Raw genomic sequence first — 17,727 nt, 5'->3', positions numbered from 1 at the left:
CGCCCACGGGCGCTAGTGGTTGGCTCGGAGGGCCTGTCAATCGACACGGGTTGTTCTACGATTGGCCGGTGGGCCAGAGGTGAGGCTCCGCTCCCTCCCGGCGCGGTGAAGCGAATTTGGCTGGGTGACCCCGGCAGGCCCCCGATGAGACACCTGCGCTCGGGAGAGCGGGCCCAGGCTCCGGGGGCTCCTGGCGTGGCCGGTGGATGAGCCCCAGCCGAGCCCTGCGCCCCCGCGCTTCCTCCGTGCCGCTCCGGCCGGTGGTGGCCCGCTGCCGCCTTGCGACCGTTTGCGGCGCCCTGGCCGGGGGACCCGAGGGGGACCGGGCCGCACCTCCCCTCCGGGGCCGCGCCGGGGCCTAAGCCCGCCGGCGCACCGTCCATCCCGGAGCTGGCCGCGTGCGTTTTGCTGACGTCCTGTTGCCCGCCGTCCTGCGGGAAGGCGCGTGCGGGAGCCCCGGGAGCGCTGCCGGTTCTCTGCGGTTCCCAGCGGCCCTCCCGCGCGGGCAGATCTGTGTGCACGCACTGCTGCCAGACGCCTCCACCGGGCTTTCCCGCACATACCTGGCCTTATCCTCAGTCCCCTCTTCACTGGTTCTTTTCCCAGACAACGGCGGCGGCCTGAGCGCGGAACTCGGGATGCGGTCTTGACACCTTTCAGTGCCTTCCTTTCCGCGCCGCATCACCCAGTAAATCTAGGTCAGTCCTGTGCCAAATGGTCTTCATGTGTTCCCCACTCCATCTTTCTGCCATTGCTATAATTTAAGACCTCATATTTCTTGCCTGTATTGCTGTAGCCTCCCTCCTCCCTCCCCAGACCCGTGCCCCTGCCCCTGGAGTGATCTTTGTAGACTGCGTATCTGGTCATGTTACTCCCAAGCATAGGCCCCTTTAAAGTCGATCTTTGGGAAAAAGTCCAGACTGCCTGGGCAGGCATCGGAGGCCCTAGGAGTTAGGCCTGACTTCTTCAGGCCCATGCCCACTTACTCCTCCCCCAGGGTGCTGTGGGAATCTTTGTCTTTGGGTACCTCTGTCTGCCTGCAAGTCTTCTTCACTCCCCTTTCCGTGCTCAGCTCCGCTGGTGCCTCCTCCCGGAAGCCCTTGTTGACCTTTCAGGTCTGGGAAATGCCCCTTGCTTACATCCTCCATCACAGCAGCCATCATCCTAGATATTCTTTAGGATGCCCCCAGGCGAGAAACAGAAACAGTCCCAGAAAGGCTCTGGGGGTGAGTAGTTATTGGCCCCTAAACCTGAAGTCCAGAGCAAGGCAGATTTTAGGGTAGGTTTATCCTCAAAATGACATCCTTGCCCTCTTATGCTCTGCTGTCCACCGTGTTGGCTTCATCCTGAGGCTGGTTCTGCTACTGGTGGTCCAGCAGTGGTGGGAGCAACTGGAGCTCTTTGCTTCCTAGCTTGTGAGAGAAAGATGGTTGCTTCCAGAAGTTCACCCATAAGCTGAGTACTTTCCCAGAAACTCCCTGCAAATCTCTCCTTGCTTCTCTTTGGTCTGAGGGGGGTCACTCATGCCTTCTGAAATCAAAACTAGCAACAGCAATAGGATCACTCTGAGACACCACCAGGTCCTCTCTGGGTTCAACGTCCTATATCTTCTGCTCAGAACAGGTACAAAAACCCCCAGAACCCAGGAAAACTGTTCTAAAAACTTAGGGCTGGACTGGCAGGAGTTTCTGGTTAGCCTTTGAATTAAACCTGTGAAAAAGGAGTGATCTAAGGTTGTGTGAAGCCAGGCTCTGTGTTCTCAGAGGCCTGTGGAGCTGGAGGCGCTGGGTGGCTCTGCAGAGGTGCTGTGGGCCTCTGTTCCACGTGGCGTGGATGTGGTGTGCCACGCTAATCGGCATGTGGCCGACCACAGAGGGCACAGAAGCCACAAAGGGAAAAACGATTTGGCTTTCTTACCTCCACTTGATTTGTCAGCTTTAGACGCGACTTAATCTACCTCCTCCCATGCAAGACCAAGCATTGGCCCTTACCCTCCCTTCACTTCCCTCCCTCCTCTCCCTCTTGTTACTTTTACAAAGTCAACTTTTATAATACTTACAATGTATTCTAAAGAGTTTTATTAGTAAATTTACAATGTAGTCTGAAGAGTCATGTTTTTGGTTTTTTACAAATCAGAGTTCTGTAACATTCACAGTGTAGTCTGAAGCTATAATCAAGTCTCTGTGCTTTGTCAGTAGGTAGGTTGTAGAAATAGAAATGAAAACATGATGTTATTTATTTTAGAAATAATTAGTCCATTTAGATGCTTAGAGAAGGAAAGCAATACGTTCTAGTAGTTTGCTATTTAATTTCTCTTTTGCTTCTTACTCTTTTGGTTCAGTATCAGCTGCTGCTGTTATGGTCCAGCCCTGGATATATACATATGTGTAGAAAACATCTCTTAACTTTTTAGTGTATGCTAGCTGATCGTTCAAAAAGATGAATCCAATCCTGGATATATACGTATGTGTAGAAAACATCTCTTAACTTTTTAGTGTATGCTAGCTGATGGTTCAAAAAGATGAATGCGACATTAGTCATGAATCATAACAATGAAGTGAACTCATTTAAGCCCACCCCCCAAATTAGGAACCAAAAGATCCTAGGCCATTGTGCGGTCCTCTATTCCGGCTTGCTGCTGAACCCTCAGAGGAACCCCCCTGCCTGAAGCTTGGGTTTTTCACATTCGTGTGTACCCCTGAACAATGTATGTAGATGGGGGGGCGTTGTAAAAAGGGAATTTTACTATTGATGGTCTTTTGTAACTTGATTTTTTTCGCTTATTATATTGCTAAGATTTATCATCATTGCCTGTATAGAATTTGTTTTCATTGTTATAACTCATAGTATGAATATACCAGAATTTTAAATCTGTTTTCTTATTGATGAGTGTTCAGGTTTTTTTCTTTTCTTCCTTTTTTTTTTGCCATTGTGAGCCATGCTGCCCCGAACATTCTTGAGTGTGACTCGCTACATATGTGCAAGGATCCTATAGAATAGAAGTCTAAGAGTGGGATATACTTTTCTAGTAGGTTACTGTTTGACTTAAATTGTTTTCTGAAGAGATTATATTAATTTGTTCGAGTCCCATTAATCCACATCTCTATCAATATTTAATATTATTAGAATTATTAAGTTTTGCTGGTTTAGTAGGTGTAAAATTGTCACGATTATGCTAATAAAGCTAAGCCTCTTGTTCTAGGTTTATTGTCCACTTCCTCTTCTGTGAAATTCTCGTTTCCATTTTTCCATGGAGCTGTGTGTCTTTTACTTTCTGTTTTTTTAAATTTTAAATTATTGGCCTTTTAAACTACCCTGGATATTAATTTCCTGGTTCTATATGTGGCAAATCTCTTCTTCCAACTTGGGGTTTATATCATTTTGTTTGAGGTATTTTTGGTGAACAGGCATTCTCAACTTTAATGTTAAATTTATCAATCTTATGTTATAGTTAGAGCTTTTTGTGTCTTTTTGAAGAAAACCTTCCTTGCCCAAAGTCTTACCGAAGGTCTTTCCAATTTTCTTCTAAAAGTTTAGTGTTTTGACTTTCACAAGTTAAGTCTTTGGTGTCCTGGACATTGCTTTTCGCGTGCGGCGTGTTGGTCGCTATGCTGTCACTGTTTCTTGGCTGGACATGGAGTTGCCTGGCTTCCCCCCCAGTGCCCGGAGCTGCTCCCGCAGTCAGGCGTCCAGTGTTGGCAGCCTCGTGGGCCCGGGGCTGGTCGTCCTCCGTTCCTTTGATCAGTTTGGTTATTCCTGCCTGGACACACCCACGCTACGGCTTCCTGTCGGGTTTTCACAGCTGGTAGGTGGGGTTGCCCCCCTCAGGGCCCTGGGTCTGTGGATTTGTTGCTCACTCTTACCTCTTCAAATGTTTCTTCCTCTCCCCTCTCCAGTTAGCTGTTCAGTTCTCCCCGTCTTTATCTCTTAACTTCTCTCTCATATTTCTATGTTCTTGTTTCCCTGAGTTGCATTCTGGGTTATTTATTCACAGATCTACCGATCCTCTAATTTTCTTTCCAGCTGTGACTACCTGCTTGTCTTACTCATTCATTGACATTAAAAATTAAGGTTATGGTGAGAATTTACGGACAATAAAACGTGCTGATGGTCAGTACACAGTTCAGGGAGTGTTGAGATGCTTCCACAGCTGCAGGATCGTGAGCACAGTGGAGTCGGAGAGCGTTCCCATCACCCTCCAAAGCCCCTCTGTGCTCTTCCTGAGTCAGCCCCCGCCCTCCGCACCACTGGCCCCGGTCTGCGCCCGCCCGGGTTTCTGCCCCAGTGGATCAGGCCTGTCTTGGCGCGTGCTTGGCGCCGACGGAATCCTGCAGGAAGTGTTCTCTGGCGCAGTTCCACGGCACTGGGGCCCATCGGGGCCATCGCTGTCTCCCTCTCCCTCCCGGGCAGATACGTCGTGCAAGCACTGTGTCCTGGGCTCACTGGCAGACTGCTTTCCAGCGTGGGTGTGTGCACATCGTGTCTTCCTGCCAGGACTCTGTGAGTGTTCTGGCTGCTCCCCATCCTGACCGACACTCTGTGTTTCCACTCTGTAATTTTAGCCACCCTAGTGCTTGTGTGTGACAGCTCAGGACAGTTTGACTTGCATTTCCCATGTTACGAATGGTGGTGAACATTTTTCTCACGTGCTTCTTTGTGATTTGTACGCCTTCTTTGGTGAAGTGTCTATTTAAAACCTTTACCCTCCACCCCCTTTAAAAAAAAAAATCTCTCATTGTTAGTCTTCTTATGAATCCTTAGGATTTTCTACGTATATGATCCTGTCGTCTGTGAATTGAGATAGCTTTATGCTGTTCTTTCTAGTGTATGTGCCTTTTATTTCTTTTTCTTGCCTTTGTGTACTGGCTGTCCCCCCAGGATAGTGCTGAAGAGAAGAGGCTACGTGGCCTTCCTCACCCTGCTCCTGACCTTGGAAGGCAAGCATCGCTGGCTGTAGGTTCTTCATGTGTGCTCTTGAGCAGGGGGAGGATGTGCTCACTTCCTAACTGTTGAGTGTGTTTTCCTGTGGAGGGGTGTTGGATTTTGTCCAACGCTTTTTTGACATCAATTGATATGGTTGTGTGATTTTTCCTCCTTTTTTTTTTTCTTCTTTAGCTTGTTGATATGGTGAATTACGTTGACTGATTTCCAAATGTTAAATTAGTCTTTTATTGCTGTGATAAACCCCACTTGGTTGTAGTGAATTCTCCTTTTTACATATTGCCTCGGTGGATTTGTTAACATCTTGTTGAGGATTTTTGTATCTCTGTTCATGAGAGTTATTGGTCTGCAGTTTCCTTTTCTAGCAATGTTTTTGTCTGGCTTTGGCATCAGGGTGATGCTGGCCTCAAACACTGGGCTGGATATGCTCAGCCTGTTTTTATTTCTGGAGGAGTTTGTGTAGTACTGATGTTATTTCCTTCTTAAACATTTGAGAGAATTCACCAGTGAAGCCGTCTGGGCCTAGAGATCTTTGAGGGTAAGTTTAAATTACAAATTCATTTTTTTTAATGCTGAAGTTTTAAAATTTTAATTTCTAGAAAGCTGGTTTGATTCTTTCAATATGTAGTTGTTTCTGAGAAACTCTTGTTCTGCTCACTTTTGTGACTCCCATCTTTTGTATTTTAAACATATACACAGTCATTTCTAGTATCTGATGTTCTCTTGTGTCTGAATCTGTTTGATTTTTCTGTAGACTGTCACTGAGGGGGGCTTGTTTCCTTGTCTTCGTCATTGGAAGGGAGCATATTTGGTTGGTCTTGCTCTTGGAAACCTGTATTTAGGATGCTTTGCTTCTGGGAAGATTGCTTTTGCCTGGGCCCAGGCTGCTGAGCTGGGGCCACACTTTTCCTCCTCAGGGCCCCTGGCTTCTCTGAGGGGGCCCCGTCTCGTGAGGGTGACTCGCTCACAGGTCTAGCTCCAGCCCACATGCATCTTTATCTTCTCCAGCGTGTGTCTTACTCTCAGGTAGCTCAGAGATGCCACAGACCGATACCCTTGACGCACTCTAGCTGCTCTGAAATGCGAGGGCTGCTCAATAGTTACCCAGACCATTGTATTCTCTATCTTATTTTTTTCTAGAACTTTTATCTTTCGTTTTTGAATTCACCTGGAACTAATTTTTGTACATGGCAAGTCACAGGGATGCCGCTTCACCCTGGTCTAATTACGCTAATTCTTTTTAGAACTGGCAGCTCACAGCTATTCAGCATCTATGGTTTGCAGCCCCAGCTTGGGTCCCTGGGTCCTCATGAGAGCGCTGTGACACGGGCCTTATCGTTACTCACATTGTGCATAGACGGGGACTGAAGCTGGAAGGCCAGGGGGCTGTCCAGGGCCTCACTGTGCTGGGGAGCACTGTTCATTACCCTCTGATCTTCACTCTGTGCCAAGCTCCTTAACAGACACAGGTCTGTTTCTGAAGCTGATTATGTTCCATTGTCCTTTTTGCTCCTTTGCTGTACCAATCTCCATTTGTATAGGTCTTTGGCATGTTTTGATGTTAACATCCTTCCACACTGGTGATAGTGGGGCCTTCAGTTTTCTGTCTGTCTTGGGGACCCCTGCCTCACCATGCTCAGAAGCTGGCAGCTGAGGCGAGCATTGGCCAGGCCCTAACAGCTGAGGGGCCTGGGGCGTGAGCATACTAGAAGCCCCATACTGTTATCACCATATGCAAAATTATAAATTGGGCTCACAAACTGGTAACTATGAAAGTCACTGCCCTTCTGTGCTCGTGGTGAATATTCATGATGACCTAAAGCCAGGATAGAACTGGCGGGCTGGGCCTCCTTGGAGTTCCGTGTTGCGATGTGGCGTGGGAGGGTCAGCCCCCCTTTTCTTTCCACAGCAGGTCCGTCCTGTGTGGGTGCCCCCGCCTGCTTATTGAAGCTTGGTCTTCTTGCAAAGGAAGCTCCTTGGCCAGTCTTTGGGCCTTTGTGTACCCACGAGGGAGCCCTGATGGGGGAAGAAGCCTGTGCGGGTCTCAGAAGTGGGTTCCACATGCTCAGAAGGTGATCGTGGAGAGGGCACCCAGGCTTGGGGTGGGCACATTGCCCTAGTCCCTTGGACTCCTCCTTCATCCAGGCTCCTGGCCCGGGCCTCCAGCACTGTCCGGAAGAAACTGTGAAGGACACATGAGATTTTTCTGTATTTTTTTCCTTAGGACTGCTTGCCGATCTACAAGTACTTAGAAACTACACAGTTAAACCACAAATCCCTGGTACCAGGCTTACCTCCAGACTCTCTGCTATGGCTTTGCATCGCTTGTTTGTCAGCAGCCCCTTGGATGGTTCTGGGTGCAGCTGGTCAGAACCCCTGGATTCGGGGAAGGCTGGGGCCACTCAGAGGCACACAGGCCGGCGGGCGCTTGTGGCATCGGGAGCATTCTTCAGTTTGCGTGGAGCTGTAGCCTTCACGGCCTCTTCGCGCCCTGTTCTGTTCTTTCCCTCTGTTTCCCTCTCTCTTCCCATCTCTTGTTCTGCATTTCTCCGAAAGAGCTTCTTTTAGCAGGACTTTGGTCACTGGCCTTGCATTGGAGGTCCCGGCCCACGTGGCAGTGGGGTGCGTGGGAGCCTTTTGGGGCTGAGCTGCACTCAACCTGCCAAAGGATTAGTTGGTTAAACTGCTTTCCTACTATTGTGTTGCCGATGCTGATTGGGTCCACTTTGTTTTCTAGTTGACGGTTGCTGCCCTGGCCAGCCGGCTCCCGATGGAGGACGGAGGCTCCCCTGAGAGCCCAGCTGTGTGGACCGCCTCCGAGCCCAGCGAGTCCCTGTCCTCGGCCCACAGACACCTGAGCAGAAGGAATGGGCTTTCGAAGCTCTGCCAGAGCAGGATGGGCCTCTCTGGTAACCCCCTCCTGGGCATTGTGGGCGTCAGTGTTGAAGATGAAAATGACGAGTCACTCTACGCTTTGATCGGGTTTTCTGTTCTCGCAGATGAGGTGCTCGGTGTGCACTGGCAGCGATGCTGATGGGCCCCTCCCGGGCCGTTGTGCTGCGGTGGTTCTTGGGCCCGAGACTTGCCTTGCTTCAGAGTGTGTGCGAGCACGGTCCTGGGCCAGGCTGCCGTGCAAGTGAAATAGTTTGGCTGATCTAGTTCAGTAACTATTTACTGACTGCATGGCAGGCTCATGCTTTCCTCCTGGATGCAGACGAGTTTTGCGGGCTCAGCGGCAGCCAGCTTCCCAGTGCAGGAGGCGGTGCCTGGGCTGGGCCGAGATGTCGAGGCACCCGCTGCCCACTCACTCACTTGTTTCTCCAAGTCAGCTTGTGCCTCCAGAGCTCAGAGGGCTCGTTGTCTGAGGGGGTGCTTAAGGAGACAGCAGGTGCAGGCCTGCAGCTGGGTGGACCTAGAGTGTGGGGAAGTCGGTTAGGACAATGGGAAGGTCCGGAGCTGGGGGACAAGGGCTGCCGGGGGAGGGAGGAGGAGGGGAACAGTCCCATAAAGGAAGAGGAGGGTTGGAACTCAGCTCACACACCATCCTGGGAGCACAGGATGGGAGTGTTTGGAGGCAAAGAGATGCTGGGTCCTCCTGGTGAGGACCAGAGATTCTGCGGGGAGGGCTGGGCAGGTCTGTGAGGCAGGCAGCTGTCCTCAGGAGCAAGGGCTTCCTGGTCTCTGCATGGGGACCAGGGGCAGAGCCAGGGTTGCGGTGCCTGTCCCATGGTGTGAGGAGGGTCGAGCTGAGCTTGGGGCGGCCAGGGAAGTGGAGGGCCAAGCAGATGGCCATGGGGTTTCCAGGCCCAGAGAACAGTCCAGGGTGGGCCTGTGAACTGAGAAGGGGAAAGGAGGGAAGAGTTGTTTTTGTCTGGATTTTGAGCTGCTAGAAGGATGGAGTTGCCATGTACTGAGATGGGAAAGGAGAGAGGCAAGGCAGGAGTTTGTGGGGCCAGCAGTACATTCCTATGTGGAGTGTATTTGAAGCCAGCAAAGAGTGGGTGGGATGGAGCGGAGGGGGTGAGCCTGAGTCTGGGCTTCTGCCGTGGTGAGAGGTCAGGGAGGTGGAGGGGAGAGGGAGCCCCGCCAAGGGCAGATGGTTTAGGAGGCAGGGAGCAACCCCCTGGCCCAGGGCTGGGGTAGGGTGAGTGCTGAGAATTGGTGATGGGGTTGAGCATCTTGGGGGCCACTGGACATGTTACTGAGAGCAGGTTTTCTGGAGGGGTGGTGAGTGAACCTGACCTGTGAATGAGGGAATGGAGGGAGGGGCCGAGAGAGCAGGCAGCTCTTGGATTTGGGCGACTTTCCAGGAATAAGTGCCGGGGGGTAGCCAGAGGGGCTATGGGTCTGTAAGGGCAGACACAGGAGAGCACCCCTTGAGTGGTGGGAAGGGACCTCAGAGAGTGTTTCCACAGAAATGCTGAGCTTGGGCCGTTGTGTGTCCTGTAGGATGTGCTCTGTGGCTGGACAGCACCCAGGGGGACTCGGGGCCGTTCACACGGACACTGGAGGGTGAAGGTTGAACTCTGCAGGTTGATGCGATCCTTGGATCCTTTCGCAGGACTTGAGAGCAGGGGCTGTGTGCTTTGGTGTGTTCGAGAAGCGCACTCCTGGCAGCCTTGTGAGGTCTAAAGCTCCTTTTCCTTTTCTTTCCAGAAGACAGATGGAATTCCTACTGTTTGTCGTCACTGGCCGCCCAGAACATCTGCACCAGCAAACTGCACTGCCTGGTGCCGCCAGAGCTGCCGGAACTGCCCCGGCCCCTGGGCAGCGCGTCCTGCTGCTCCCTGCTGCGGGGCTTGTCCTCAGGGTGGTCCACGCCCCTGCTCCCGACCCCTGTGTGCAACCCGAACAAGGCCGTGTTCACTGTGGACGCCACGACCACAGAGGTACTGGCTTCGGCTCGTGACCCGGCTGTGAGTGTGGTCCGTGCCTTCGACCTGTAACCTCGGACGAAGGAATCTGTGTGTGTGGAGTGCAGTTAGGGAAGCACCTGGTTCCCCCTCCGTAGCAGCAAAAGAGACCTGAATATGAATCAAAACAAACTGAATCCTCTCGTCAAGGTAGAGACTCAAGGACAGGGATGACCCGCGTGACTCCCCTGTGCTCACTAAGGTGTTGGCTCAACGACCATGAGAACGGGGATCCACGGTCTGAGGTGGCCGTGTGCACGTCGTGGGCATTTACAGGCAAATAACCGAAATCATTAGGTGGGCGGGGAGTGGTGCGAGTCCTCATCTCCTCCGCGTGCTCCTGGTGGCGGGGCGTGCCCATCCTGGCGGGTGACGGAGACGTGGTTTCGGTCGCGGTGCTGGCATTTCTTGTTTCCCCGTGGTTAAGACCCGGAGGTGCCCAGGGCGTCGTGGCTGTGAGCCCGCCAACCGCAGGACGCTGGGGGGCACGGGTTAGAGTTGGAGGCGCTGTGGGTGATGCTCGTATCCGGTCCTCTCTGCGACCCTCAGATCCTGGTTGCCAACGACAAGGCTTGCCAGCTCCTGGGGCACAGCAGCCATGACCTGATCGGCCAGAAGCTCACGCAGTTCTTCCTGGAGCCCGATTCCGACGTGGTGAAGGCCCTCAGCGAAGAGCACGTGGAAGCCGACGGCCGTGCCGCTGTCGTGTTCGGCACAGTGGTGAGTGCGCCTTCCCGGGGTGTGCCGCTGGGGGCCCGCCGCAGATACGGCCGGTCACTGGTCACCGTGGCCGCCGTCCTCCCTCGGTGCTGGTGTGGGGAGCAGCTGGGGTGGGGGCAGAGCGTCCCAGGAGCGGAAGGGGGTGGCTGCGGGCCTGGCGTGAGGGGCGGCCCCGCCTGCGAGGGAGGAAGCTCGGGCGGCGGTTTGCAAACCGGCAGGATGCCGCGGGGAGTGCCCTGATCTTACTGTCTGCACCCCTGACTCTCCAGTGCTGTTTGTTTGGTGTTCGTTGGCGGGGCTGGCACGGCTGGAAAGGTCTCCCCGGGGCGTTGGGCCTCCCCGTGTGATGCGTCAGCTGGGATGTTGAGGGGTTAAACTGCATGTGAGATGCTGAGCCCTCAGCCCAGTCCCCGAGGGACGTTAGATGCGGTCCGCCGTTCTGTCCTGGGGACTGTCCACGCGGCTGACGATTGTGCAGAACACTGACTGCTCAGTGCGTATTGGCGGTGCTCCCTGAAGAAGCGCGCGGGCGGCTCTGCTCCCGCTCCGCTGCCCGGAAGCTGACGAGAAAACCCTCTCTTCTGAGAGAGCGTCCTCTCAGACTAAGGCTCGGTGTCAGGCTCAGATGTGGGCAGGGGAGGACAGGTTGCAGGCGCCCCCGCACCGGGGCTGGGGAGGGCCGGGGCCAAGGCTGTGCGTCCCCGCAGGTAGACGTGGTGAGCCGCAGCGGGGAGAAGACCCCGGTGTCCGTGTGGATGAAGAGGGTGAGGCAGGAGCGCAGCCTGTGCCGCGTGGTCGTGCTGGAACCTGTGGAGCGGGTGTCCGCCTGGGTCGCTTTCCGGGGCGATGTGAGTGTGCCTTCTGCGTCCCAGCCGCGTGGGGCTGACCATGTGTCGCCTCCCCCGGCCTCAGCCGCCGCCGGGGCCCACCGTGTGCCCCTGGGGCCCGTGGAGGGTCGGCCCCGCGGCACCCCTCCCTCTCTGTGTGCCTTCGGCACGGGGTGCAGTCTCCCTGGGCCTCGGTCTCCTCATCTGTAGAAGGGGTGTAACCGGGACCTAGGATTGTCTTAGCGCGTCAGTGAGGTAGCGTGTGCCGAGCTGTCAGCATGGTGGCCGGCACGCAGGGCTCAGACGCCACCTGAGCCCGGGCTGGCCGTGCCGGGCGTCTGCAGAATGCTTCCAGAGGTCGATAATCGGGGTGCCTCCGGCGGCGGGAGAATGAGGACCTGAGGAACGTTCGTGCCCACCTCGTGCTCTCCCGCCGCAGGAGCGCTAACGGTCTTGCTTTCAATCTGGAGGCTTGGTGTTCCGTGATGTTTGAAGCCGAAGTGCCAGAAGTTTTTACCGTGATGCTTAACGATGCTGGTTTTTCCTCCAAGGGAACCATAACATCCTGTGACAGCCTGTTTGCTCTCCTGCACGGGTACGGGTCTGGGGAGGAGGCGCTCGGGCAGCACATCGCAGACCTGATCCCTTCTGTGCAGCTCCCTCCCCCCGGCGAGCCTGTCCCACAGGTAGGACCCTGCGGACCCCTGACGGCCACACCTTGCAGCTGTACCTGGGGCCATGTGGCCCCTGGAGTCTGTTTACTCGGGGACCATAGAGTTCTCAGACTGGAATCCATGGCCTGGGACACAGGCTGGTGATTCTGGCAGCAGGAGCGTCCCGCGTGTGCGCACAGTGGCACCGGGTCTGCTGACTGCTCTCTGGGTTCCAAAGCCTTGACCGAGGGTCAGAGCCTGTGCGGCTCTCCAACGGGCCACCTGTCTCCTCGGTCCTCTCACTGGAGCCTGGAGCGGGGATTGCCTGTGGGGGTCTCTCTTTACTGGGAGGTCTGGGGGTCTTGAGGAGCAGGGAGAACTGGCTGAGGGCAGGATGGCAGGCAAATGGGGGGGGGCGGCAGCTCTGGGGACAGTGGAGGTTTGGGGTTGGTGGAGAGAGGTTCTGTTACCGACTGAATCCTCCCAGTTCCCAGGTGCCCCATTTCCTACTAGCGTGCGGCCTTCACACAAATGACCCTCATTGTGGTGAATTCCACTGATATCACAGCCCAGTGTCGCTTGATTTTTGCCTAAAGTCACTTCTGCTGCTGCAAGGAATCCGAGATGCTTTCGGGATGTCTGTAGGCACTCCCTGGTTGTCTGGCCGGCCGGAGGCTTGGAGCTGAGCCCTCTGAGCTGGGTCTCTGCTATTTTTAAGCTTCCAGCTTGGTTGGAGCCCTCACCCCACCACCAGTCCTTATTGTCTCTGTGTCCTTTTTCCTGTCCTGAGCTGGTGGGAGCATCCGTTGGCTCAGCCACCTTGGAGCCTGAGGCAGCGTCTGTTCCACGTAACCACGGGCCACCTCAGACCCCCCTGGGCACGCATCGGAGAGAAGTGTGTACCAGAAGGCACGTGTGGGCTTGTTCTCAGCAGCACGTTTGTGATAGCCTCAAACGGGAGCCCCCGACACCCCAGCAGCAAGCAGAGACTGGTGCTGCACCCCTCATTCCTTATAGGGCCCCCTGGGACCTGGGGCCTGGCCTGCAGCCTTGGCATGGGGAGCCTGGTGTCTCTGAGTCCGAGCCTGTTCAGGGCGCAGCGCTGGGGGAGTGGAAGCTCCCCTGCATTCCGGGCCATGCCCACAACTTGGGCTCCCTCAGATCTCCTGCCTCCCAGGGTGGACCCTAAAAAGGGCAGGTGGGATTGGGTGAGGGGTAGACACACAACCCTGGGCTGGTGTGCCATCTGGAAACCCAAAGGGAGCACACTCTCAAAGCCTTTGGTTAGGATGTGGACTTGGTCAAGATTTACTCAAAACTGGATACATTCCAAGTATTTAAGGCAGGGAAACAGGGCAAGGATGTGGTTTTGTGGGTGATAGAGGTGCTGAGGAGGCACAGATGGACGGTCAGCAACAGCTGGCAGTGGCTGGCCCTCAGGCTGGAGGACAGAGTGAGTATTGGGGGCCATCCGTGGGGGGGGACCTGGGGCTACTGGGGGCCCAAGGCAGACGGTGGGGAGAAGCCTGCCCGCCCTCCCTCCCTGCAGGGCTGGTGCAGACATGAGGCCAGTCCTTGCGCGTTTCTTGGTTGCCCTGGTGTGTGCTGTCCTCAGGCCTTTCTGGAGTGGGGGGCAGCTGCTAGACTGTGATGCCCTCGCCACCAGACTCAGCTCCTGGTCAGGGCTCTGCTTTCCCTGGGGTAGAGGTGGGGTGCAGGGAGATTGGGGAAGGAGGAGCAGTGTGGGGAGTGAGGTGTTCTGGGCTTGCTCCCCATGACGCGTGGATGGGTTCAAGTCTAGAGCTGCAAAGACTCAGAGCTTGGGCCACGTGAGATGCTGCTGTCAGCTGGGGGGTGTGTGTTTCTTCCAGAATCTCAAGATTCAGAGGTCTGTTGGGAGAGCCAAGGACGGAACCACCTTCCCCCTGAGTTTGAAACTGACATCCGAGTGCAGCAGCGAGGTGGTGGGAGACGGCAGCGCGGCCCCCGAGCTGGGTTACTCGGCATCCATCTGGGTGTTCTCCACCATCAGCGGCCTCATCACCCTCCTGCCCGACGGGACCATCTACGGCATCAACCACAGCTTTGCACTGATGCTGTTCGGTTACGGGAAGACGGAGCTCCTGGGCAAGGTGGGCTGGCTATCGTGGGCTGGATGTCCTCCCCCGCAGGGGCCCGGTCCGCTTCCAGTGAGGACGTGTGCTTGTCACAGGCCTTGTACCGCCATGTCTACTAGTCTGGCCCACTGGCTTTCCCGGGGCATGCTGGGCACCATTCTCCCTAGCGGCTCTCATTTCTCTGGACCCCACACTGAGCACTCAGTGACCCCCGGGACCGTCTCCAGAGCCTTGTCTCCATATGCTGTCCCTGGAGAGGGAGGGGCTGTTGCCTGAAACCTGTCCTGAACGAGGTCTGGTCTGTTATCGGACGAGGGTGTATGTCACAGCTGTGCACCCGGAGGTCAGGGTTGTCCACACCTCCTCTGCCCTGGGGGCCATCCTGGGGGGCCTCTCATGGGGTCAGGGTCAGAGGAAGGTGTGTCTATAAACTTCTTCCTTGGCTTGAGCTTTCTCTGAATTTCTCGGGCGCGGGGTGGAGGTCTCTGCACAGCGGGAGCCAGGCCTGTCAGGGATGTCCACTGCCCTGTTTTCATCTGCGGCTGGGCCGGGCAGTCTGCATCTGTTGCTGTAAACCACTGTAAGCTTGGGGCCCCAGACGTGACAATCTGGCATTTAGGTCACAAATTGGCCCTCCGGGCTGCGCTTAGCAGGACGAGTCGTTGTGCTCCATGTAGAGTCAGCTGGGGCTGCCGTCCTCCTAAGACGTGTCTGCTTGTGTGTCTGGCCGGCTGGGCCTGTGGCTGGGCTGGTGTCCCTTGAGGGCTGAGCTCCAAGGGCAGGTGAACGTCTCAGGCAGCCATGGCATGTCCTCCTCAGATGGTCCCGGGGTCCTGGGAAGGGGACATGGGCCCCCTACTCAGTGGCAGGAGGGTCACTGCTGAGTGGGCTTTTGACGTCCAGCGGTCCCCGTGTCTGTGCGCCTGGCCGGTCTGGCTCTTGGGGGCCTGCAGCCTTTCCCTGAACACCTTGTTCTCCAGGGGTTCTGCAAACGGAGGGAGGGAGTCCCCTCTTGTCATTCTCAGTGGGGCCGACCCCAGACCTAGTGACAGTCAACCATCTTTTGAGGCTCCAAAAATGGGTCCCTCTCTGTTTCCTAATAGAAATACTAAGGAACAAGTAAGCTAAAATTTAGTTAACTGAAGGCAAACTCAGTTTGATTGAAGTTAATGAAAACGCACTTAGTGTGATTTTTAGACAAGTGATTGCCGCAGGAATGTTGAGGGGTTGGGTCCTTTTAGGGAGTGTGTGGGGGGTGGAAGCACCCTGCCTCTGAGGTTAGACTGTGTTCTGGATTCACACGGCTGCGGGCACCCCTCTGGGAGCAGGGGTGGCACATGGGTTCAGAGAAAGCGTGTGTCCTGCAGCTTTGGGCCTGGGACCCTTGTGCTGAGGCCACGGACAGCACAGCAAAGGCGCCTGCTGGAACCCAGGGGCCAATTTCATGTGCCCAAGGCCCCTTTGTCCCTATGCTGGACCCCCGTCACTCTCTGCAAGCCACGTAAGGTGGAGTTTGAAGGCGTGGCTTCCAGGCGTCCGGGCGACATGGGCAAAGGCCAGACATCGGCTTGGAAGACACGGAGGTGTTGGTATAACTAGCTTCAGAGTTGTTGATTTTGTCTTTTTCATAAGAAAAAGGGGGAAAAATCATGAATTCCATGTTGGGTGTCAGAGGGGCTTTGTGGGTCTGTGAAAAGGAATACAACCTGGCGTCTTTCCTAACCTTGTCCAGAGACTTGCTCATGTTGTTTTCATCCTCTCCCCAGGTTAGATGGGGGGACGGGCCTGTGGTCCAGGTTCTGAAATGTTACTTTGTTTTCTAGAATATCACTTTCCTGATTCCCGGCTTCTACCACTACATGGGCCTTGCGTGTGACACTTCTTTACCGCTGCCAGACCTGGCCGACTGCTTGGACATTGGCAACCAGAGTGAGCCTGGGGAGACGAGTGTGGGCCCCCGGCAGGGCCGGAACCCGGCCGGCGCGGCCACGGGTAGGCGCAGCCTCCCTCTTGTGGGTGCACACAGCTCCACGCCTCCGAGGGAGCTGGGGAGGGGTTCGGGGCACGGGCGTGCTGGGCGGGGTGGAGAGTGGAAGCGAGTGGCCGCTGGGCTATCGTGGGCTGGATGTCCTCTGCCGCTCGTAGGCCTTCCGTGTTCCCAGGGGATGGGACACATATGCGAGCATAGAGAGGACCCCGGGGGATTTCTCATCACCGTGTGCCTGGATGTAGGACGGAGGTAGCTTACGGGGTCTTTGACAAGTAGATCTGTGGGGCTGTACATAGCCTGTCAGAGTACCCCTAAGTTTAGTAGTCCTTGCCATACTTGCTCGTTATGATTAGCCCCTATACTTTTCATTTAGCATTTCATGGTGCTTTAAGTCCCCACGACATGAACATCGTAGGGGAGAGTGTGGGTGCACGGCTCCTGCCCTGAAGGGTCCCACTGTGGCTTTGGGGCACCTGGGAGCATAGGACCTCCGAGCCAGTGCCTATGCTCCTGGGAAGGCACTGGGGCCTCCTGGCAGCCCCCTTGGTGCTCACCTTTCTGTGGACAAGGAGCCAGGAGGAGCTGCTCCCCGGTTCTGCCTCAGGAACACTCCCAGCTTGCAGGGCCCCTCTCTCCCAGCGCCCTCTCCCTGGGCCGCGCCCTTGCTGCACACCCAGCCAGGCTGACGGGGTGCCGTCCCCCTGGGAGGGGACGTAGGAAATGAAACAGGGCTGCTGGGGAGCATCAGGCGATTGCGTGTCCTGGGGGCTCTCCCATGGCCCTGTTGGAGGCTGCTGCACGGGGCAGGCTCAGGGCGCCCTGGAACACATTGCTTACGTGCTGTCACCGCAGGATGGACCTGCTGTTTGAATGAACACACACGTGGGTGTAATACAGTCCCTGAGGGGGAAAAGGGGCCATGTGGTGTCTGATCTGTCGCTGGACGGTGCTCAGTTTTCTGGGCTCTGTGGGAGATTTCTTCAGCACGGGGCCCCATACCCGAGGCTGGGGAGGGTGGCCATGCTCCACGGGTCGCTTTTGAGGCATCAGAGGTTAGATTGCAACATTCCGTTTTATAAATTAAATTAATTTTTTTCCCAAAGATTTTATTTATTTGAGAGAGAGAGTGAGAGCACGAGCAGGGGGAGGGGCAGAGAGACAAGCAGACTCCCCACTGAGTAGGGAGCCTGCTGCGGGGCTTGATTCCAGGACCCTGGGACACACAGGGACAGGCTGGAAGGTGACCAGCGTTCAGGAGGAAGAGCAGAGCGGGGGGAGGGTGTGCCGTCTCAGGGTCCAGGGGCCTGGGAGGGCCCCTTGGGAAGGTGGCTTTTAGTGAAGACCAGAGGAGGCAGGAGCGGCATTCTGGGGACAGGGAGGAGGTCCAGGTGTGGCAGGGAGACCAGAGGGCCAGGCCCGTGGGAGTCACGGTAGGGACATTGGTGTTTACCTGGAGCTCGCGGCAGACGAGGGGGCAGCTCCGGTGTTGGTGGGACCCTGCTGGCCGAAGGCAGGGCCCAGGCATGGCAGCAGGGGCATGGCGCACCGCAGGGTGGCGCGAGGCCG

General features: G+C 55.6%; 1 protein-coding gene across 1 annotated transcript in view; it reads left to right on the top strand.

The window, feature by feature from the left end:
- The window catches only part of PASK (PAS domain containing serine/threonine kinase), a 38,244-nt gene that overhangs the window by 743 nt on the left and 19,774 nt on the right, over positions 1 to 17,727 (top strand). Inside the window, exons 2-8 of the mRNA XM_078071600.1 lie at positions 7,679 to 7,850; positions 9,598 to 9,830; positions 10,404 to 10,574; positions 11,282 to 11,422; positions 11,953 to 12,087; positions 13,926 to 14,186; positions 15,995 to 16,163. Of these exons, the coding sequence (XP_077927726.1) occupies positions 7,679 to 7,850; positions 9,598 to 9,830; positions 10,404 to 10,574; positions 11,282 to 11,422; positions 11,953 to 12,087; positions 13,926 to 14,186; positions 15,995 to 16,163 (1,282 nt within the window). The remainder of the gene's footprint in view (positions 1 to 7,678; positions 7,851 to 9,597; positions 9,831 to 10,403; positions 10,575 to 11,281; positions 11,423 to 11,952; positions 12,088 to 13,925; positions 14,187 to 15,994; positions 16,164 to 17,727) is intronic.

The sequence above is a fragment of the Halichoerus grypus genome, chromosome 4, assembly GCF_964656455.1.
Source record: "Halichoerus grypus chromosome 4, mHalGry1.hap1.1, whole genome shotgun sequence".
Lineage (NCBI taxonomy): Eukaryota > Metazoa > Chordata > Mammalia > Carnivora > Phocidae > Halichoerus > Halichoerus grypus.
The sequence above is the reverse complement of the archived record's forward strand: the minus strand, read 5'-3'. Positions and strand labels throughout refer to the sequence as shown.